We start from the raw sequence: 24,308 nt of genomic DNA, 5'->3' as shown, positions 1-24,308 counted from the left end.
AAAAATTAAAAATTGCAAAAGCTGATTTTAAACGTCTTTTAAAACTTGGTCATTGTCGTATTTCTGAAAGCAAGTATGCAAGTCCAGTTCACATGACTGTAAAAAAAGACAAGACATGGCGTATCTGCGGCGACTATCGTAGATTAAATGCAATGACGGAGCCCGATAACTTTTCGGTACCGCATTTGCATGACTTTTCAGCAAATTTACACGGTAAACGCATATTTTCAAAAATTGATTTGTATCAAGCGTACAATCAAATACGTATAGCCGAAAAAGATATCCCAAAAACGGCAGTAATTACACCGTTCGGATTATTCGAGTTTACGCGTATGACGTTTGGTTTGAAAAATGCAAGTCAAACGTTTCAACGTCACATTTTTCGTGCTCTTGGCGATTTAGATTTCGTATTTGCTTACATTGATGATATTCTCATCGCCTCTGACAATGCCGAACAGCATGGAGAGCACTTGCGCATAGTTTGTAGTCGACTTAAAGACATAGGCGCGCTCATTAACGTCTCAAAATGCGAATTCGGAAAAGAAGAAATCGAATTTTTGGGACATCTAATTAACAACAATGGTTGCAAGCCAACCGAAGAGAAAGTTCGTGCTATTCTCGATTTTCCCAAGCCGGAAAATAGATTAGAATTAAGACGCTTCCTCAGGATCGCGAATTTTTATAGACGCAACATCCCACACGCTGCACAGATTCAAGCACCGTTAAATGACTTTCTCAAAGACTCTAAAAAGAACGACAAGCGACCAATTGCTTGGACGCCTGAGTCAGAAAGAAGCATTTAACGATGTTAAAAACAGTATTGCAAACGCTACTCTCTTGTTTCATCCTTCAGACGGAGCTGAAACAAGATTAGTCTCTGATGCATCCGACGTCGGTATGGGTGCCGCGTTGGAGCAAAAGATCGACGGCGCGTGGAAACCCCTTGCTTTCTTTTCACGCAAGTTCACGCCAGCGCAACGTAATTACAGCGCGTACGATCGAGAACTAACAGCTCTTTTTGAAGCCACCAAGTACTTCAAGTATTTTCTTGATGCTCGGGACTTCACTTTTGTGACAGATCACAAACCACTTACGTTTGCTTTTCAGCAACGTACTGATAGGAAATCGCCCCGTCAAATTCGACAACTTTCGTTTCTTTCGCAATTCTCGACAAAAATTTTGTATTTGCCAGGCCCAGAAAACGTCGTTGCCGATTCTTTATCGCGCGTTGACTCTCTCGCTCTTGCTACTGAATTTAGTTTGCAAGAACTTGCAAAATTGCAAGAAAACGACGAAGAGTTAAAAGAACTTCTGGAATCCACTGAATCTTCCCTTAATCTCAAGCGAATTCAGTGGGGCCCAACACACGTCACTTCTCTGCGATTTAGCAGGCGAAACATTAAGACCGGTAATACCGAAAGCTTTACGAAAACAAGTTTTCGATCTTTTCCACAATCAGGCGCACCCGGGTGCAAAGGTAACTGATCGTGTTATTCGCAAACGCTACGTTTGGCCTAAAATGCATAAAGACATCGCAACGTGGTGTAAAGAATGTTTAGAATGTCAGCAGTCGAAAGTTTCACGACATACGCATGTCGCACCCGCTGAATTTGTAGCGCCAGACGGTAGATTTAAACACGTGCATATAGATATTGTAGGACCCTTGCCAATTAGCGATGGCTACAGGTATCTTCTTACCATGATCGATCGTTTTTCGCGGTGGACGGAAGCCGTTCCGCTAAAAGATATAGAAGCTGAAACAGTTTGTCGTGCTTTTATAGATCATTGGATCACTCGTTTTGGAGCGCCAGAAACGGTAACAAGTGACCAGGGCGGCCAATTCGAAGGTCAACTTTTTACTGCACTTATGCAATTATCCGGTTGTAGGAAAATTCGTACGACTCCGTATCATCCTGCCGCAAATGGCCTTATCGAGCGCTGGCACAGATGCCTAAAAGCAGCCATAATGTGTCACAAGACAAGCAATTGGACACGCGTTTTGTCCACTGTAATGCTTGGTCTTCGATCAAATGTTCTTGACACTGGCGCGTCACCGGCAGAATATGTTTATGGAACAACACTGCGTATTCCTGGCGAATTCGTTCTCTCTGACGATTTCACGCCGAACCCGCAATTCTTTCTCGAAGAATTCCGCGAGCACATGCGCGCGGTTAAGCCTGTTCCGGTCGAGCATCGCCATAAGAAGCGCATTTTTGTTCACAAAGATTTGAGCACTTGCTCACATGTATGGCTTAGAGTTAATAGTACGATAAAAAAGTCGCTCGAGCACCCGTACACAGGTCCGCACAAAGTTGTGAAACGCGTGTCCGATCGAATTTTCGACATTGATGTGAACGGAACAACTTGTAGCGTAAGCATCGAAAATGTAAAACCTGCGTATTTTGTAAGAGAGGATATCGAAAATCTCTTAGCGCCGGAGCAGGTACCTGCTATTCGAACCTACGCGCGCAAACCAAAGGTTAGCTTCGCACCAAATGTAAAATAGAATAACGTAATTTTAAGTTTTCTATTATATTTTTCTATACTTAGATTTAAGAAATCTTGTATAAAACGTAAAGCGTTATATATTAAAAGATTAACATATTTTCTCCACTTGTAATAAATAACAAAGATTGTTTATTGTCGTTAACACTCGGGGGGGAGTATGTGGGGTATAGATACTCTGTCTCTCTCCAAGCGCTAGAGTGGGAGTAGCGGCGAAGTAGGAGAAAGCCAAGAAGGCGAGAGGGGAACATGGTGACTCTCGCGCGGCAGTTACGTGTCGACGCTTAAGCTTTACACATCTCTTTTACTCTTTATATCTTTAATAAATCCCTTTGTTACTATTAATCAAAGTGTTAATTATTTGAGTATGTTGAAATATAGATAGACAATAAAGCTGTACTAAAGTTACTAGGGATTTCTCGCTGTATCTAGTCCCTAGAGACTTTTGTAAGGTGGTACCTAACAACCTTTCTGTAAGACTCGCTCTCTTTTTCTTTCGAATGGGTAACGCGCACGGTCGCAACAAAATTAATACACGTGGTTTCTCAAAAGATATATTGTATTACAGACATATAAATGTGTTGAATAAAACAAATATAACCTGATTCTAAAACACCTAGCCTCGTTAAACATAATCCCAACAGGTTATGGGCCCAGACACCGCGGATCAGCAAAATAAACGTGGATTACAAAGCGAGGTTAGGCTACGGCGTGCAAAACGCCGGTCGGTAGAGTTCGGTAGAATCAGTGTCCGGTAGATATGGAGAAAGTGTACGTAAATACGGGCGTGAAACTCGAGGGGAGCAGCAACTGGAGTATATGGAAGTTCCAGATTAGAGTGATATTACAAGCCATGGGGTTATTTGGTTTGGTCGAGGGCAGTGTGCCAAAGCCGGTGCTAGGCGCGGAAGGATACGCCGACTGGATTTCAAAGGACAGTAAAGCACAAGGAATCCTAGTGACGCACTTGCAAGAAAAAGTCATGGTACATGTAATAACAACGAATTCAGCTCCAGAGATGTGGAACAAACTCATGTCAGTGTACAAGCGGAGATCAGCGACAAGCCTGCATCTTGAACAACAGAAATTTTTCGCGTTGAAGTGCGAAGGGGATGATATATCAGTCTTTCTCGCAAAACTCGAAGAAATGCGGGCCAAAATAGCCCAACTGGGAGAAATAATCTCAGAGCGAATGATCATAACGAAAGTGTTAACGTCACTGCCAGAGAAGTACAAGCATTTTGTTGCGGCATGGGAGTCGGTACCAATACAGAGCCAGAGTATGGACGAGTTGATAGCTAGGCTACTCGTTGAAGAAGAACGATCGACTGACAGAGACTCACCGTTAAAAGAGGAAACGTCGGTAGCGTTAGCGAGCGACAGCTCTCAAAGCGTTGTGAAGTGTTTCGGGTGTGGTAAAGAAGGACACTATAAACGTGATTGTCGGACAGTAAAAGGACAGTGTCACTATTGTAAGAAGCAAGGACACCATATAAGTAAGTGCAGAACGAGAATACATAAACAAAAGTTGAAAGAGAAGAACAATACGCAGAACCAAACAGACACCGGGAAAAGTAACGCCTATGTAGCCGAGTTTAAAAATAATCAGAGTTAGTTAGTCGACACAGGCGCCAGTGAACATATGTGCCATATAAAAGGTATGTTCGCTACCTATTCCGAACTAAGAAACTGCAAAAAGGTAGTGATAGGCGACGGAACTGAATTGGATGCGGTCGGCAGCGAAATGGTCAAAGTGAAAGCATACAACGGCGTCGAGTGGATAAACACCACACTGAGCAATGTGCTGTATGTTCCTAAAATGACGGTAAACCTATTCTCAGTAAGAAGTGTAGCCGACAAAGGCTATGAGGTTATATTCAATATGGATCGGTGCAATATCACGAAAAACGGTCAAGTGACGGCCATCGGGGACAGAAGCCAAAAACTCTATATCATGCATTTTAGTGAAAGTGAACGAGCTGCAGTAGGTTACGCCAAGGATAATTTATCAGTTTGGCATGAACGTTTAGCTCACGACAACACAAACTACGTCAAACAAATGCTAGACAAGTCTAATATTCCATATAATGTGGACAACGAAAGGTGTAATGGTGGTGCGAGAGGTAAAATGCATAAAGCCCCGTTCAAACAAAGTAGAACTGTCACGTCACGCACATGCGAATTAGTACACATGGATGTATGTGGACCTATGGAGGTTGAATCAATTGGAGGCTCTCGGTATTTCCTGCAAATTAAAGACGATTATTCTTCTTATAGGTCTATCTACTGTATGAAAAAGAAATCTGAAGTAGCGGGCAACGTCAAACGGTACCTCAGCTTAGCGGAACAAGATACGGGCAACAAAGTCAAGATCGTACGACCGGACAATGGAACCGAGTTCGTCAACAACGAACTGAGGCAAGCGTTCGACGAGCGAGGGATAAGACACCAGACGACGGTAGCATATAACCCACAACAAAATGGTAAGAGTGAAAGAGAAAACCGTACAGTTGTAGAAGCGGCAAGGTCCATGCTCATGGCAAAAACTCTCCACAAAAATTTGTGGGCTGAGGCAGTTAACACTGCAGCATATGTAATAAACAGAACAGGCCCGAGTAAAGTACCAGGAAAAACACCGTACGAAGTATGGTTTAACAAGAGTTGTGACATCAGTAATTTCAAGATCTTTGGTTCTAAAGCAGACGTCCTCGTCCCAGATCAACGCAGACTGAAATGGGACCCAAAAAGTAAAGATGTGTTGTTTGTTGGATATGGAGAGAATACAAAGGGCTACAGGGTGTATTCTCCAGAAACAGGCTCGGTGGACATAAGAAGGGATGTGGCTTTCTGGCCAAATCAACAACAAGAATAGGTCATATTACTTGACCACCCGAACGAAGAGGAACAGCAAAACGAGGAGAGTGAAGACGATGATGATCGGGCAGACCGTCAATCGGGCAGCAGCGTTTTTTAAGAGTGTTACGAGGAGTTAAGTGAAACAAGTGAATCAAGTGGGTCGCAAGTAGATTTAAATGCCACAATAATACGTGAACCGGGGAAACGTAAAATCGTTAAGCCTAATAGATATGCTGATTACGAAACCGGCTTTATAAGTGTACTCAACGAACCGACTACCTATGAAGAAGCAGATCAAAGCATCCACTCCGATAAGTGGATAGACGCGATGAACAGCGAGCTAAGTGTGTTGCGAGAAAACAAAACTTGGACCGTAGTACCGACCCCGGTAAACAAAAGAGTAATAGATAGTAAGTGGGTTTATAAAATTAAGGAAGACAACGATGGTAATCCATCTCAATTTAAAGCGCGATTAGTAGCAAAGGGTTTCCAGCAAAAAGAAAACTTTGAGATATATGAGGTATATGCACCTGTTGCAAAAATAACAACATTCCGAGTGGTATTAGCTATAGCAAATAGGTTAGGATTACCGGTGTACTAGATGGATGTTAAAAGTGCCTTCCTATATGGAGAGATAAATGAGGAAGTATACACGAAATTGCCAAGAAACGTAGAGAACGGACAAAACACTGTGTGCAAATTAAACAAGTCGATTTATGGTTTAAAGAAATCACCAAAATATTGGAATTTAAAGTTTGATGACATAATAACCAAAAAGGGATTTGCCCGTTCTCAAAACGATTTTTGCCTATACACTAAGTGTAATTCTGTCACTAAAGCATTCTTATTATTGTTTGTAGATGATATCTTGATTTTTGGTACAAACGAAGCAGAAATCTGCGACTTGAAAGTATATCTGGGAAATATATTTAAAATGAAAGATTTAGGTCTGGTATCAAATTATCTAGGCATACGCATCACGCAAAACCTAGAAAAGGGAATTACAGAATTAAGTCAAGCTGCCTACTTAAAGCAAGTATTAAATAAATTTGGTATGGAGGACTCGAAGCCGATGTCGACACATATGGAAAATAAATTCCAGTTTACTAAACCTGATATGACTAATCCGGTACTAGAGTCAAAATGCCGAAGAATAATAAGCTGCCTTATGTATGCAGTCCTAGGAACCAGACCAGACTTATGCACTAGCATATCGTACCTAAGTAGATACCAAAATTATGCAAATCAAGAACTATATGTAGCACTAAAGCGAGTACTGAGATACGTCCATAAAACTTTGTATATAAAACTAGTATTTAAGAAGAAGACAAGTGTTGAGACCCTATGTGGTTACGTGGACTCTGATTGGGGTAGCGACATAAATGACCGAAAGTCAACGTCGGGATTTGTATTCAAATTATTTGATTGTACAGTTGCTTGGTCGTCACGGAAACAGCAAACAGTTAGCCTGTCCTCTACGGAAGCGGAGTGCATAGCTCTAAGCTCTGCGGTCGTTGAAGCCTGCTGGCTGTTGAAAACCTTAAAAGATTATAAGATAGCAAATAGAAATCCGATAACCATTCATGTCGATAACCAAGCAACCATAAATCTGGTAAACAACCCAGAAAACAACAAACGAGTCAAACATGTAGACATCAAGTTCAACTTCATTAAACAAAAAATTGAAGAAGGTATTATAACTCTAAAATATATCAAGTCAGAGGACCAACCAGCTGACCTATTTACAAAGCCACTCCCGAAAGAAAAATTTGATAAATTTGTGAAAGAATTGAACCTTATCTAAAGGAAAAAAGGGGGGAAAGAAATGCAATAATATATGTATTTAGACAATAGAAATGTGCTCCTAAATCGTCCAAAATCAGGGGGCGCACAAGAAGTTCTAGAATAAGAAGAAATGCTATATGTTTGTTAAAATTATATGTACAGTGTATGTAAGATATTTAAAAAAAAAAAAAAAAAGAAAAGAAGCTTTATTGAGGGGGCGTGTTGAAATATAGATAGACAATAAAGCTGTACTAAAGTTACTAGGGATTTCTCGCTGTATCTAGTCCCTAGAGACTTTTGTAAGGTGGTACCTAACAACCTTTCTGTAAGACTCGCTCTCCTTTTCTTTCGAATGGGTAACGCGCACGGTCGCAACAAAATTAATACACGTGGTTTCTCAAAAGATATATTGTATTACAGACATATAAATGTGTTGAATAAAACAAATATAACCTGATTCTAAAACACCTAGCCTCGTTAAACATAATCCCAACAGAGTACACCTTCTCATCGAACACAGCAGGAGGGGGCCTGCTATCAACTAAGTGGACAACTTCACTACCTTCAAACCCACCACGCTGAAGCTTGTGGCGGCATCTGCGTACTCTAGCGGTACTACCTAGTGATCTTTCGAACGAGACTCTCGGCATAATCGTGATCAAGCTTCTCGCCCGCCTTCGGCGGGCTCGCTTGATCCGTCCATTATCGAACTCTGAATGAATTGACTCTTTGGGATAATTATCCCCTTCCTCTCATTGAGGATCAACTCGATGTATTGCAAGGTAAACAGTATTTCACGGTGCTCGACTTAAAAGACGGGTTTCACCATATTTCAGTAGCCGAAGACTCGATTAAATATACGGCGTTTGTTACACCTGTCAGGTAGTTCGAATACGTAATAATGCCGTTTGGGCTTAAAGGGGCGCCACCGAAGTTCCAAAGATGGATTAATCAAGTTTTGGAAGAATCTATCGATCGCGGTGACGTGATCGCGTACCACGATGATTTCTTGATCGCTACTGTTAAACGATTACTTATTAGTAGCTTTTCTTTTTCCGTTCCCTTTTTCTGACAAAACGGTCGTGAAGGGCCAGACTCTCGCCACCTTGACCAGGGCAGGAAGACTGATTGAAGGGGCAGGACGAATAAATGGTTCAGAGACCGATGACGTATGTTCGTGGTTATATTCACTTTATTAATGCAAAAAAAGGATGAAAGGCCTGAGGGGCTTAATGATTATAATTAAATTAATGACTCGAGTTCTAAACGTTACGACTTTTAACCGACTTGACTCGCCACGCGACACACACACACAAGCGCAGAGAATAGAGAGAGAGAGAGAGCGCCACGTCTGGCCTCTTCTCGTCCTCGTGTTCAACTCATTAGCAAACGCCGGTAAGCCAAGATGGCTGAATACTCGGCGAAACGTTCTAGATCGTTCAGGTGGGCGTATCGTGGCGCCACCTAGGCCTTCTTTGTATGATCGGAAAGTTCTGTCTCTCTCTCTTCCTTCTCTGTCTCTAACACTACAAAGTCCATCGAACGGAGTCTTTACATACTCGAGGCTGTTCTCACGACGCTTGTAAACAGTAAATTAGCGCTCCGTGTTGACAAATGTAAATTCTTGTTTACAAAAATCGAATATTTGGGATATCAAGTCTCTCAAGAGGGAATTAGTCCAACAGAAGATGGAATCGCGGCAATAACACGATATCACCCACCCCAAGATGTACGAGGTGTTGGGCGTTTTCTCGGAATGAGCTCGTACTTTCGGAAATTCGTTGAAGTGTTTTCAGTAATCGTGAAACCGCTACATGAATTGTGTAAAAAAGATGCGATGTTTGAATTCGGTGAAGTCGAGATAAAAGCATTCGAATCATTGGAAAGAAAACTTGTTGAAGCACCGATATTGGCGATTTATAATACGAAGGACAAAATTGAGCTGCATCGCGATGGTAGTGCACAAGGGTATGGAAGCGTGCTGCTCCAGCGAAAGGCTGATCGCAGATTTCACCCTGTATTCTATTTTTCTAAACTCACGAGCGAAACAGAAAGTAGATACCACAGTTTTGAATTGGATACTCTGGCAATTATCTACGCCTTGCGAAGATTTCGAGTCCATTTGCATGGAATCTGGTTCAAAGTTGTGACGGACTGCAATTCCTTGAAAATGACCTTGAATAAGAAAGAAATCAATCAAAGAATAGCAAGATGGGCGTTAGAGCTTGAAAATTTTGATTATGAGGTCGAACCTCGAGCGGGAAATAGGATGCAGCATGTCGATGCGCTCAGTCGTGTGAAAAACGTGTGAGTCGTCGAGGATAACCCGTTTGAGGTTAATCTCGCGGTAAGTCAGAGCCGTGATCCCGTAATCAAAGATCTACGAGAACGTCTCGAAAAATCCGAACATCGTTTGTTTGAAATGAGAAACGGTCTTGTGTACCGAAAAGACGGAACGGATTTATTGTTTTATGTACCGCAGGGTATGGTCACTCACGTAATACGGAATCTTACGATGAGATGGCGCATTTGTCGGTCGAGAAGACGTGTGGAGCGATAAAGTCCACCTATTGGTTTCCAAATATGAAAGAGATAGTAAAAACCTATGTTCAAGATTGTTTAAAGTGTATCGCTTTTAAGCCAATCACGCGAAAAGTTGGGGGTTTCTTACACAGTCTCCGAAGGGTAACGTGCCATTTGCAACGGTACACATCGACCATTATGGTCCGATAGAAAAAGAGCGACTGGCAAAACGTCACATTCTCGTCGTGAATGATTCCTTCACAAAATTTACCAAATTGTATGCGACCAAAACTACATCGTCGAGTGAGGCGATCGATTGCTTGAAGCGTTTTTTTGTAAATTATAGTAGGCTGAAATGCATTGTCTCCGACCGAGGTACGAGTTTCATATCGTGCGAATTTAACGAATTTCTCAAGGAAGTAGTGTTTTTGATACTAGTGCGCGAAGGTGGCAATGCCCGCACAAGCGTGAAGGCGCAGCACGAGCCCGGAGACGAGTTGAAGGGCGAGTGTGGCGCATTCACGCGAGATAGGCATTACCAACTTTCGTACGTGTATCGAACTCTATTTTTTGCTACACCTGTAATGGAAAGTCCGACATACACGATTATTTTTACACGAAACCACGGCACGATGTCTGTTCAGTGACGATGTCGAGCACGGCAAAGAGTGACAAACTATGCCATCGGTGGCGCTAGTGCAGCTGTTTGCGAAATGCGCAACTGTGGATAAAAGCGCGACCGTCTTTTTCGCACACCGCTATCAATGTGCGAAGGTTTATCTTATACCGCCGGCAATATGCGAAGGCTTTTTTCTCACACCCCTAGCAATGCGCGAAAGTTTTTCCCGCACATGTGTATAAAAGACTACTTTCGGTGCTTGTAAATGGTGCATAAAAATGGACTTTCCATGCAGATGTTGCAAAAATAATATTAGACATGTGTGAATTGCGACGGCTTCACCCAAGGCCAATGGCCAAGTCGAACGGGTTAACCGAGTATTAGGTACCATGCTTGGAAAATTAATTGACAATGTATCTGGTCAATATTGTTACAAAGTTCTAGACGACGTCGAGTTCACCTTAAATAACTCGATTGATAAATCCACGGGTGAAACGCCCACAAAGCTTTTATTTGGTATTAATAAACGGGGAAAAATTCCTGACGAAATGAAAAACTATGTCGAGTCTACCGTTGTAAATGAAACGCGCGATTTAGAAATAATGCGAGCGAAAGCGGCTGAGAGAATAGAAAAATCTCAGGATTATAACAAGAAGAATTTCGATAAAAAACGTAAAGGAGCGCATAAATATGAGGTAGATGACTACGTAATGATAAAAAACTTTGAGAGCACAGCAGGGGCAGTTCACAAAATAATTCCGAAATTCAAGGGTCCATATCGAGTAATTAGGGTATTGCAAAATGATCGTTATGTTGTCGCGGATGTGGAAAACCATCAGGTTTCGCAACTACCATATTGTGGTACCTGGGAAGCAATGAATATGGAGGTCCTGGTGTTCTCGCAAGGTTCCGAGTACCAGCAAAGATGAGAGTGCGAATAAATAAAAAATTATATATATTTTGACGTGCACTGCGTGAAAGATAAGTTATACCCGAATTTTAAAGAATGTAAAATATTTCTGTATGCTGACGAATACTATTGTACTAAAAAAAAAAAATGTATGTATCCTTGTGTTATCGAAAAGAGGAATTTCTATATCGTCTGAGAGGGACTTTTATTAGGAAAGGCCGAACTGTGAGCGTCCAAAAATGACTTCATACCAACATGTAAGTAATTACCTATAGAATTTCATTTCATAATTATTTGTTTATCATCAATATGAAATGAAATTTTTTGTAGTGTAATATTTGTCAGAAAAAATAAAAAACAATAAACATTAAATTTTATTTTTCATTGCAGCCAATGTCAATCCTCTTCGTTCTCATTTGAAAAAAACAAGCGTTCCGTCATGCAACCTTCCTCAAACATCATTAACATCATTTGATAAACCAAATGTGAGTCAAATCCAAAGCAGAAACGAAAGACAACGTCAAAGATCGTTGAAGAAAAAATCATCTATTATCACTGATACGTTTGAAGGTATTTCCACAGCTACTCGAGATGACCCCTTAGACCAGACACAAGATAATCCGTGTAATGTAGATCCGTGTAGTGGAGATCAATCTAATGTTGAAGTAACGACTGAAGACTTGCTGCTGTTGTCTAACACGGTATCTGTTGATAACGTGACAAGATCCGAAAATAGTTTGCCTATTATACATCGTGATGTTGCGATTTAAGTCGAGAGTGATTATCTGACACCCAAATTATCGAGTAAAGTAAAAACTGATAAACAGCTTAGTACGTTAACTGGATTATCTAATTTTCAAATTTTATTTACTATCGAGAAGTTAATCATTAAAGCACAATCAATGCGTCGTATCTCAATCGCTCGTATTACATTTAATTTACGAGAGTTAATTATAATGACTTTTATGAAATTGAAGCAAAACATGTCATATGCAACTCTAGCAATTTTCTTTGACGTATCCAGTCAAGCTTGCAAAGAATTGATTTGGAAAATGATAGACATTTTATACGTTGTTTTAAAACCCAGTATTCGATGGCCTAGCAAAGAAAATATTTTAAAGAATATTCCTTTGTGCTTCAAAGATTTTGAACAAGTTCGAGTAGTTGTTGACTGTACTGAAATTAAAATTCAGAAACCTTCCAAACTGTGCTGTCAACTACAAGCCTACTCTTACTATAAATCTACATATACGATTAAGTTTATGACTGGTGTTACACCAGCAGGGCTCATTTCTTTCGTAAGCCTTCCGTATGGTGGACGTGTGTCAGATAATGTCATATTTGAACAAAGCAATATTATTACTGCGATGGATAAAAAAGACATTGTACTGGCAGATAAAGGATTCACCATGAATGAGTTTTGCAGAAAACATGACGTCACGCTGTGTACACCTTTTTTTCTCAGAGACAAACAGCAATTTTCAAAATCTGAAGCAAATATGAATCGATATGTTGCTAAAGCTCGGGTACATATTGAAAGAAGTAATCAACGCTTAAAAGCTTTTGACGTTTTAGGCACAACTATGCCTGCATGTCTTATGAGTAAAGTTAAAGAAATTTTCACGATTATTTGTGGTGTGGTAAATATGAGTGCGCCGATTTGAAAGAAACATAAATTTTATAGCTGTAAAAATAGATTTATTATTTTTTTTGGTTTGAAAAAATTCATAAGTAATTAAATTTTATAAATCGATGTGTATTCATAATATTTCCATATAAATATAAACATTTTTTTATTCACAAAAAAATATTAATTATAATCTGTGAATTTTTCAAGTTCAAACATTTTTAAAATACAATAAAAAATAGTAATTATAGTTGTGCTTTTATAACTACAGTAATAAATTACACAAATAATTATTAAACAAGTAAGAATGTTATTTAATCAAACAAATGGTTGATAAAGATATAATTATTAAAAAGGTTAATAAAGAAATATTTTTGGATGGTAAAAAAGTAGTTAAATTTTTTTAAAAAATAAATATTGTCAATTACAATGATAAAAAACAAAATTTGTTCAATTATTATTGTTAGGATCATTTGAAGTTTGAGCGATGCAGATGTAATGAATCATTTTATTAAATTAAATACCTTTCAAAGAATACAGCAATTCTTTTGCATACAATTCATCAAAATTAACAGTTAATACAGCTAATTTGTTATCAAAAGATGTATAAATAATAAAATCAGTGACTGACATGTTTAAAACAGCCATACCTATTTGAACTTGAGCGTAATAGGAGTGTTTTTTTTTAAGCTCCAAGTTCCATTTTCAAAAACTAACCATGTTAATAATTGTAATACTTCTTCTAGTTTTCGCTTTTTACCCTCATAAGGACATTTTTTCTCAACCAATTTTACAGGATTATTATTTTTGTCAAAAACCACACCGTCTGGTGAATATGCTAACCATGGGTTTTTTTCAGAGACAACAAGACCACATTCAGCTACTGTGATAGAAGGTTCAGATTCATCGTACAGGTTTCGAGCTAAAGGCTCATTATTTAAACCGTGTTGTGTGTAAGCATTAGTTATCGATTCTGGATAAAAATATTTTTTTGGTTTTTGACGCCAATCAGGTTTTTTATTATTGCGATAGGTAGATAATTGATAAGAATCACTATCAGTTATTCTAAACTGTCTTTCTTCCAGCCAAGTTGAATGAAACTCCATTGTTTTTACACAGATATCAACAACACTTCCATTCAACCCAGATACTATTTTTTGGCAGCATTCTTTGATAGGTTTTACTTTAACTTGCTCTAGCTGACTTGAAAAATTAGAAGAAAGTTGATTTTTGAAGAGTGCTTGGATTCTAGATAGATCACGCGTAGAATTATTATTAATAATCTCAAGAACGTCGTGTCTTCCAGTTCTAAATAAAACAAACAATTGAATATTTAACAAATGTGCAAAATTGATAATTGTATGACATAGAAACCAGTAATTCTACAAAAAAAAAGAAGAAAAAAAATATACAAATTATTTAGTTATATATATTTCGTTACATGTGTTCCTTCAATGCACTGCAGGGTAAATTTTCTAACATAATACTTAGCAGTTTGTCATTTTCTTCTTCAGTCAGCTTTATTGGTTCCATACAAACCGGTGGGTCTTGATTTTTTTTTAATGTTTTTTACCTGGAGCCTCCAAATTTTTATAGCTTTAATTGAAAACAGTGGTATTCTTCCAATGGTTTAGGTTCATACTTTTCAAGCGCAGCCTTTTGCGGAGCACTCCACGTGCATTTTTTGTCAGTGCAAGTGATAAGCTGCAATTTTTCAACAGCATTTCTAAAAAAATTGAGATATAATATTAACAGTAGAGTCATTTTATAGAATTAAATTTTACTATGCTTGTTAAATTTATTTATAAGCAAAAAACTAACCTGTTGCAGTAGAGAAGTGTAGCTACTACATGCTTACAGCTTTCACTTAGACCAGCCTTGCACGAACATGACATTCCCATTATTTTCCCATTTTGCGATATTGCACCCACAATTTCATGCGGTGGATCTTTTAAACGAGAAGTTTGGAGACAGACTGCAATTATTTTATACTCATTATCACAACTAGTATCTGATTGCTGTAGGCCACATTTCATTAAATGTCCCGCATCAAGTATATCTTCACCACCAATAAAATTTTTATGACTAGGCTGAGTATTTGCAAACTCACAAATTTCTTGTATTGAAATTTTCATATTTTATTGAATTTTTTTTGAAAATTCGAGTTTAATAACTGTAAATAAATACACGCTTTCACATAAGAACACGACAGCTGATTTAAAAATGCGTTTTAGAATAGTTACTGCTTCTGCCGCAAGGAGAAGCCACGCCCCCGGCAGATTTCCCAATACTTTTCCTATAGGCGTTCGGGCTCCTTTACTCTAGGATGCATGGCGCCGCGTAGTGGCCAGTAGTGGCAAAAAAAAAAAATCTGGACAATAACGCGGCTACTCCCACCACTCAAATTTCAGTTGCTTGCAAGACCTGTATGTCAGACCGTGGCCGCGATAAACATTTGGCAACACTGATCGGACTGGTTCGAAACGCGGCACATGCGGCGGACGTGTGCGAACCTAAACAGATGAGCTGACTACGGGCTACCTAGGACGAATGAATTATACTTCATGTCTCGCCCTTTGAGATTACAATGTAGTATAGCTACTTGTTGCCTTCAAACCACACGTTCAGAGTCTAAAAGAAATTTTAAATTCCCGCCTGGTTGCTCCTGGCGCCACCAGGTGTTCGCTTTCGTCATTAGTTATTTGTGTGCCAAACAGACAACACGTCAGAGAAAATTTACTCGTTATTCTTCATTATTTTGAGAGAGAAAAAATTGCAGAAAAATGGGAAAACATAAAAAACGTACACGCAGCGAAGACAGGAAGGAGGAAACGAAGAAATTACGGCGTGAATTGAGAGACCTGAAAGATTTGGTGATGCAGTGTCTGGCAGCGAAATCCAGAGATGATGCGTCCAACAGGGACGCCTACGACAGTGATGACAGTATCAGCGAAGGTAAAAACCAATTAAATATTATCGGGCGAGAATTAACACTTAAAAACTAGGAGAGCTCGTACGGGAGACGAGTCATATCCTAAGTCTCGGGTCAAGCCTGCACGAGAGGCAGGATTAAGACCTAAAAATTAAAAATACAAAGCACAAAAATTTTGGTAATGACACAAGATCACACGAGAGGTGATTAAAAAAAAAAAAAAAAAAAAAAAAAAAAAAAATTAAATAAATAATAATCACACGAGAGGTGATTTAAAAATACAAGAATAATAATCCCTATCAGTAATACTGGAAAGTGGGAGATCATGAAAAATCACACGAGAGGTGACACATGATCGTTTTAAAAAATTTCTACCAAGTGAGCTAACCTTAAAATTTTTCGGAATTTATTTTATTACAGAAGATCCCCCAAGCGATGTGGACAGTCAGGATATACGAGAAGATGTAAGGGACCCAGAAGCGCCACAGACCCCTGAGACAGGGGCTAAAAATGGATCACCAGACCGGCCTGGAGACACAGGCAGCGCGCCAGAAACAACTTCTCAGGCTGCACCGGCTCAGCAGGAGGATACAACAACTGGGACCAAAACTCCCACGGAATCCGTTAGTCAGAAGAATAAAGAGCCCGAAGGAGCCCCAAGCCTAAATGAAGAAGTTATAAAAATAATTGGCAAACCGCCGGAAACGGAGGAAGCTTGTCAAAAAATTCATCCGGACGTCTCAGTCCGGTGGAATGCGTGGCTGAAATCCGGACTAAAGAAAGAAGAAAAGGACGAACTGTTGAAAAATTATCCTCGAGGAGGATCCTGTCTCTTAGAAGCGCCAATCCTGAACCCGGAAATAGCATCCACCTTAAACGAATCGGTGCCGAAGCGAGACAAGTATTTCTGTGCTACCCAGAAACTAGCAGGATCCAGCCTTTCAGCCCTGGCGCCGGCTATTACCCTGCTCTTGGAGAATGAAACAGTTGACTCGAAGACAATTCTGACTAACATCTGGGATGCAGCAAAAATTCTGGCAGAGCTTCATCATTCACAATCCGTAGCTCGCCGAGCGTACATTTTACCAAGTCTCACAAAACAGGTAGCGTCCTCGCTAGAGGAAAGGCAAGTCGACACATATTTGTTTGGGGAAAAACTGGGAGACAAGATTAAAGAAATAAAGAGCATGGACAAACTAGGACGAGACTTAAAAATCCAAAGTGCGAAGAAACCTGTCCCAGCCAGTTCGGGAAACTGGAGCGGCCCGTCAGCAATTCGAAGACCGACCACCTTGACGGGCCAGAGATTCAAATTTCAGAAGTCGGCAATAGCCCAGAGGATACCATCGAGACAGTCCAACCAGAGCAAAACGAGCCAGATCCAGAATCAGGCTTATCGTCGTCGGCACTCGTACAACAGCAGCAGCACCAGCAGCAGATCGAGGACTCATTGAGTGACCAGCAAATACAGGTAAAGTTAGCAGGCAGGTTAAGTAAATTTCTGAAGGCATGGGAACAGATTACACCTGATAAATTTATTAAGCAATGCGTGACGGGCTATAAAATTAATTTTAAAGAAACACCACATCAGGTATCCCCTCCGGGAGAAAAAATCTGGTCTTCCCAAGAAACCTCAGACATCCAAAAGGAAATAGACAGACTCCTGTCAATCGGAGCGATTGAGAAGTGCTGGGACACGGCTGATCAGTTTCTATCCAGCTATTTTCTGAGAGAGAAACCAGATGGCTCAAAAAGATTTATCCTAAATCTACAAGAGCTAAATCTTTTCATTAATACCGAGCATTTCAAATTAGAGGATCTCAGATCCGCGTGCAGGTTACTAGATCGATACATGTACATGGGGTCAGTAGATATTAAAGACGCGTACTTTGCAATACCGATTCATAAAAGCAGAAGGAAATATCTGAGATTCAAATTTCAGGGCCAAGTATATGAGTTTACGTGCTTACCTTTCGGTCTCTGTGAGAGCCCGTACGTATTTACGAAACTCATGAAACCAGTGATGTCATATCTCAGGCAGAAGGGTTTTTTATCAGTAATTTACCTGGATGACATTCTATGCCTAGAAAACTCGATAAAGGAATGTGAAAAATCCCTACAAAGTACTATTAGCTTACTTGAAAAACTTGGTTTCATAGCTAACAGGAAAAAATCAAACCTTTCGCCTAGTCAACACTGTAAATATCTCGGGTTCATATTAAACTCTAGAGATATGCTAGTAGAACTGCCGAGGGAAAAAAGAAACTCTCTTATTGCACAGGTCGGATCGCTAAGAAATAAAAAGACGTGCAAAATAAGAAAATTTGCACAAATAATAGGTACGCTGGTAGCTAGCTGCCCAGGGGTTGATTATGGCATGTTACACTGTAAGCTGCTAGAAAAAGCAAAACTAGAAGCTCTTGAACATAGTAGGATGAATTATGATGCGCGTATGGACATTCCAGGCTATATAGCAGACGACTTAAAATGGTGGCATAACAAATTACCGACAGCAGTCAGAAAAATCAGAAATTTCCAATTCCAAATGGAAATTTTTTCGGACGCGAGTTTGTCGGGTTGGGGCGCTTTCTGCGGCGGCGAGGGAGCCCATGGAATATGGTCTCAAGCCGAAAAAGCTTTGCATATCAATCACTTAGAGATCAAAGCAGCCTTTTTAGCTCTAAAACTATTCGCGAAAGACCTGGTTTCCGCGGAGATCCTACTGAGAATAGATAACACGACTGCAATAGCATACATAAATAAATTAGGCGGGACAAGGTCCGAAGATCTGCATGACTTAGCGAGAAAATTATGGGACTGGTGCGAACAGAGGGACCTCTGGGTACACGCATCCTACATCGCATCAAAAGACAATGTTGAAGCAGACTCGTTATCACGACTATCAAACCGAGATACGGAATGGCAACTAGCAAATTACGCATTCAAAAGCGTAACTCGAAAATTCGGTGTCCCTGAAATCGACTTATTCGCATCCAACGAAAATAAAAAGTGTGCTATCTACTGTTCATGGGACAGAGATCCAAAAGCTCTCGCGATAGACGCCTTTACAGTTAACTGGAACCCATGGTTCTTTTACGCGTTCCCACCGTTCGCGACAATCGCCAAAGCAATTCAAAAAATTAAAGCCGACAAGGCAGTAGGAATCCTCATAGTGCCTTTTTGGCCCAGCCAGAACTGGTTCCCAGCCTTCAAAAAGATGGTAGTAGGCGATTGGATGACATTTAAACCTAACAATAAACTATTATTTTCTTCCAGCGGCACGGCACATCCACTGAACAAAAACCTTACCCTGGTGGCCGCGAAATTATCCGGCAGGCGCTGTTAAATAAGAACACATCGGAGGAATCCGCTGAAATCATGATCGCGTCAGTGGAAAACTCAACTCTCAAGCAATATGAATCTTCGTATAAACTTTGGTGGGAATTTAATCAAGAGACCCAGTCTGACCCTTTCAGCATCACAGCCAAAAAAGTGCTATCTTTCTTGACGAAAAGATTCCAAGATGGTGCCAGCTACGGAACCATCAACTCTGGAAAAGCGGCGCTAGCACTGATAGCGAGAGAGGAAATCTCTAACTCCGATCTCATCAACAGGTTTATGCGAGGCGTATACAAGAAGAGACCTGGCCGACCTAGGTACGACACAATCTGGGATGTAGACCCAGTGCTGGATAAACTTGCGGAGTGGTATCCCCTCGAACCTCTCAAACTAAAAAAGGTCACCAAAAAACTAGTACTACTCTTAGCACTAGGAACAGCACATCGTATTCAGACGCTAGCCGCTATAAAAATAAGTAACATAATAGAGACTCAAAAAGGTCTGGAAATAAAGATTCCGGAACACATAAAAACATCCAGGGCAGGAGCCGTTCAGCCCCTGCTAAAACTACCGTTCTTCGAACACAAACCTGGACTATGCATCGCAAGAACTTTGCTACATTACTTAACAATAACTAAAGACTTAAGAGGAAAAGAAGACTACTTGCTGATATCTTTCCAAAAACCACATGCAAAAGTCTCAAGAGACACCATTGGGCGATGGATAAAAAGTACGCTTAAAGAACTCGGAGTAGACGAGCGATATACTGCCCACAGTACACGACATGCTGCGACGTCGAAGGCGGCCGAGAAAGGTGTCAACATAGACGAAATAAAAAGAATCGCGGGATGGTCCCAGAAATCGAAGGTCTTCGCGGATTTCTACAACCTCCCGATCAAGATCCAAGACGACGACTTCGCGAAGAGGGTCATGTTGACATAAAAACAAAAAATTTTTAATAGACTCTAAAAGTCCACATTGTAATCTCAAAGGGCGAGACATGAAGTATAATTGAACCATCAAGCGAGGCCGCCGAAGGCGGCCGAAGCTCGATGATAATTATACGAATGTCTCGCCCGAGAGATTACCCACCCAATAAAGGTTGTGAACCATTTGAGGTCATTAAAAGACAATAAAATCAGAAATGTACAAATCGAGCTTATTTTTCCCAACCCAATCTCTCGGTAAAGTATTAAAAATTTTTTATTTTTTCCACAAGAGGATAACACTCTAAACGTAATGACGAAAGCGAACACCTGGTGGCGCCAGGAGCAACCAGGCGGGAATTTAAAATTTCTTTTAGACTCTGAACGTGTGGTTTGAAGGCAACAAGTAGCTATACTACATTGTAATCTCTCGGGCGAGACATTCGTATAATTATCATCGAGCTTCGGCCGCCTTCGGCGGCCTCGCTTGATGGTTCAATTATCTATTGTTTTTTTTTATTTCATAAGACTACAATTTAAAATTAACGACATCGTTTTTGAATCTTGGAACACAGAAACAGGTCTATACAGGTGAGTTAACATTTTAATTTCTTTGTTATAGTAATGTGTCTAGACATTCTATAATACTAATTGATTTCTAAATAAGACACAATAGGGACTGTGCACACTAATACATGCATACTAGTTGCGACATCTAAAGTCCAGAACGAAAACTTTGGTCGTGAAAAATGTATGCACGTACACTAGACCTGTCCTTAAAAAAAAATTTCCCTCCATATTTACCCACCGCTAGGAAGCCTTACTTTTTTCCATAAGAAAAGCATTGATTTTTCGTGATTGTTAATCTTTTTTTTACCGCTGCCCTAATTATCAGCTAAATAATCGTAATTCTCAGAAAATGTTGACAGTTATGTTACCTTTTTGTCGAATTTTTTGGAATTCGTTACAAGCATTTCTGGGCAAGATCAATCACATCTTTATTCTCTGTATGTTGCAAAAAACGCAGAAAAAAGCAAAAAATGTCGAAGAACGTCGTTTTGAGAGCTAAAAATAGGAGGAATAAAATGGCAGAGGTTACAAAAAATAGGAAACTTTTCGCTGAAGATGGTAAATTCTCAGAAATCGGTGAAAATATAAAAATATTGAAAAGTATCTTTCAGAGGTCTAAGTAGAGAAGTTAAAATCGGTTAAGTCTTCACAGATTTCATTATTATTATAGAATAATAGAGCAGAACTTCTAGTTTATAAATATTATTTATAAATATTATTTATAAAAAAAGTAACATAACTGTCAACATTTTCTGAGAATTTACGATTTTTTGGCTGATAATTAGGGCAGCGGTAAAAAAAAGATTAAAAATCACGAAAAATCAATGCTTTTCTTATCGGAAATAGTAAGACTTCCTAGCGGTGGGTAAATATGAAGGGAAAAGTTTAAAAAAATTGCGACATTTTTTAAAATTATAACGAACCAATTTGGGGGGGTAAGACCATTGAAATTCGATTTTGCCCTTCTTAAGGACAGGTCTAATATTATATCTATGAAGGCCAAGCATTATAGCATTTTTACATGACACATTTTTTGCGTATAAAACCGAAACTAATCAAGCAATCTTAACGATGTGAATGAGAGAATTGTAGATAACTGAATTACGAAGAAAATTCGGGGTCGATCGACCCGATCGGACGATTAGAAACGGATAAAAGTCGGAAAACCCGTAAAATTTTTGCGTTTTCATCAAAAATTCACAACCTCGACATTTTTAATATTAACAGCTGTAACTTGGCTCAGTAGTAGATATTTACATGTACTTTATGTATGCGAAACCTAGACTCGGTCAGATGAATAGTTTTTGAACAATTGCCATTTGAATTTTTTCTTTGCGATATTTTCGCGGAGGGCTGTTTGCTCCTGAGGTCGTGGGATTTAAATGTGAAATATGGATTTCGAAACTAGCTGTCATCAGCAACAAAACGTCTCTTTCGGTTTTTCTACAAAACGCATTGAAATTTGTTAATAACAAATTAACAAAATAATCTCGAGCTGGAAACTATGCAGTTTTCATCTACTAACTGTGTTAAACATAATTGCACAGTCAGTTGTCAAGTAGTATTCACTTCAAATTTCGGCTGTTTTTCTGTTCTGTTGCTTGGCTTAGTACATTATATTTATTCAGCCAATAGGGGTGTTCGTGATTATTAGATTTTACTTCGAAATTTTACAATCGGTGCAGCTGCCGAAAAACTGGACTGCTGTGCACTCAACAGTGCAAACACTGTGGAGGACAATCCTGCTCCAACTATTCAATCAGCACAGTAGATGATGACATTACAGCAGAAGTAAGAGACGAGGATAACGAGGATATTCCAATTACTGAATTCCTAGATATTGCCGCAGAACTGGACCCCGATGATATTGATTACGAGGAAGGTGGCGAAAGTGATCAAGAAGAGGATGTAGAAATCGAATACGATTTTAAAGCGATGTAAAGAAAAAAATAGATTTTGTGTTTCATAAAAAATTCGTCTTATCTTTTGTTCTTTAAATGTTCGAACCACCCTCCAGTGAAAAATAACTTTTATTAAATAAACAAAATCACTTGACACCTAGGAAAATTGAAACCATTCAATTTCTTTACAATTTCAGAAGCACTTAAATTCATCGCTATTTACAAAATTCTCGACTAACTTTGCCTTCATTATATTATGCAAAAAAAGAAAAAAAATAGTAACAATAACAATGATAATAACAATTTATGCATAAACTTCTAAACGTAGCGAAACAAAATTAATTGAAAAAAACCGATTCGACAAAAACTTGGAAATAAAATTATCACTTCGGAAAAATTTTTCATCTGCTCGATTGATTTTCTTCAAATTAAATCTGAACGATGCTTTAGTCATTCGCAAAAAATTTGTTAAAGATGATTTTCATCAAAAATTTCCAGAATTTTCAGATGAAAAAACCGATTTTCCAAAATCTATGGTAATCATGGTGGAATGACATTTTAAGATTTTTATTTTAATTTGTAACATAAGAATATATTTTTTCAATTCAATTTATTCAATTATTAACCTTTTTTTAATTTTGTAAGAGTACATCATGCTGGTATACAACGATCTCCGTTTCAAGCGATGTTCGCGGCGGTTGCAATGCAAATTTAGGGTTATCCACAACAGCCCTACCGAAAGAGGTTTACTTAACCGTTCGTACCGAAAAGGAATTACAGGAAATAATGGAATACAATAGCGCGATTGCTACGGAGCTAGAGATCAACCAACTCGCTGACGACATTTCGGAACAAGAATGCGATTCTAGACAAGATGCAGTAGGCACGCAGACAAAAAGTCCATGTGAAAATTGTAACGCCTCGGAAACGGAAAACGGAATATGTGAAATTTGTAAAAAGGAGGCTGATATTACTAACACCAGAATAAATGTTAAGGAATGTTTAATGTCACAAGCTAAAAAAATGAAAACACAATCAAATTCACAATTTCCAATTTGCAAAATTGGTGACACTGTCAGAGTACCGATACCTGACGTCGATAGAGGACGAGGTGACTTTCGAAATATTTTAATGGTTAGTATTGACGTAGATGGCACAGGATTGTATAAGTTAGGGAATGCTGACGGTACGATAGACACAAGATTTACTAGGAATCAATTTACACCATGCAACGCAGAACTAGTCAATCTAACAGAGGTATTAGATGAAATAAAAAGTTTGCGACAACTCGCGAACATTCAATCGCATACTGGAGGTCAAGGGTATATAAGGTATAACTATAAATAGGGCTGCAACTCAAAAAGATGTAAGTGTAGATTGGCGGGCGTTCTCTGCAATTCAAAATGCCATCATAGTCTGTCTTGCGCCAACAAATAAAAATATTTATATTGGTGATTATATTTCTTTAACATTTCTAAATGACGAAAATATATTATTTACAATGAACCTTACACGTAAAAGTTTATTTTTATAACCATCATGATAACAGCTTTATTCATAGAGGTTTGGATAATACTAAGTTTATATGGCTAAAGCCCGAAATGACTAATATTTTATGTTTGAAATTAACTTTAGCCAACAACGTTGGGTACAACTAGCTTTAACCGGATAAACTTAGTAGTATCCAAATTTTGGGCTTTACCCGTAACGTATACATCGATGCGGTGACTCTTATATCAGCAGGTTTTGTTCCTTTTTGAGGCACTTTCGTTTCAATCGCGTCTCACGATTCACCTATTGATTTTACAAAAAAAA

At 39.1% G+C, this 24,308-nt stretch overlaps 1 protein-coding gene across 1 annotated transcript; it reads left to right on the top strand.

The window, feature by feature from the left end:
- The first annotated feature begins 16,913 nt into the window (after positions 1–16,913).
- On the top strand, positions 16,914–20,218 carry LOC124301611 (uncharacterized). Its single transcript, XM_046756906.1, has 2 exons — positions 16,914–17,228; positions 19,034–20,218. The coding sequence occupies exon 2, from the start codon at positions 19,136–19,138 to the stop codon at positions 20,036–20,038; it is 903 nt and encodes a 300-aa protein (XP_046612862.1). The 5' UTR covers positions 16,914–17,228; positions 19,034–19,135; the 3' UTR covers positions 20,039–20,218.
- Positions 20,219–24,308: the final 4,090 nt, after the last annotated feature.

This window comes from Neodiprion virginianus, chromosome 3 (assembly GCF_021901495.1).
Source record: "Neodiprion virginianus isolate iyNeoVirg1 chromosome 3, iyNeoVirg1.1, whole genome shotgun sequence".
Lineage (NCBI taxonomy): Eukaryota > Metazoa > Arthropoda > Insecta > Hymenoptera > Diprionidae > Neodiprion > Neodiprion virginianus.
This window is presented reverse-complemented; position numbering and strand designations above follow the sequence as displayed.

Coding starts and splice junctions, on each gene's coding strand:
- LOC124301611 (XM_046756906.1), top strand. CDS start 19,136: ATGATCGCGTCAGTGGAAAACTCAACTCTCAAGCAATATGAATCTTCG.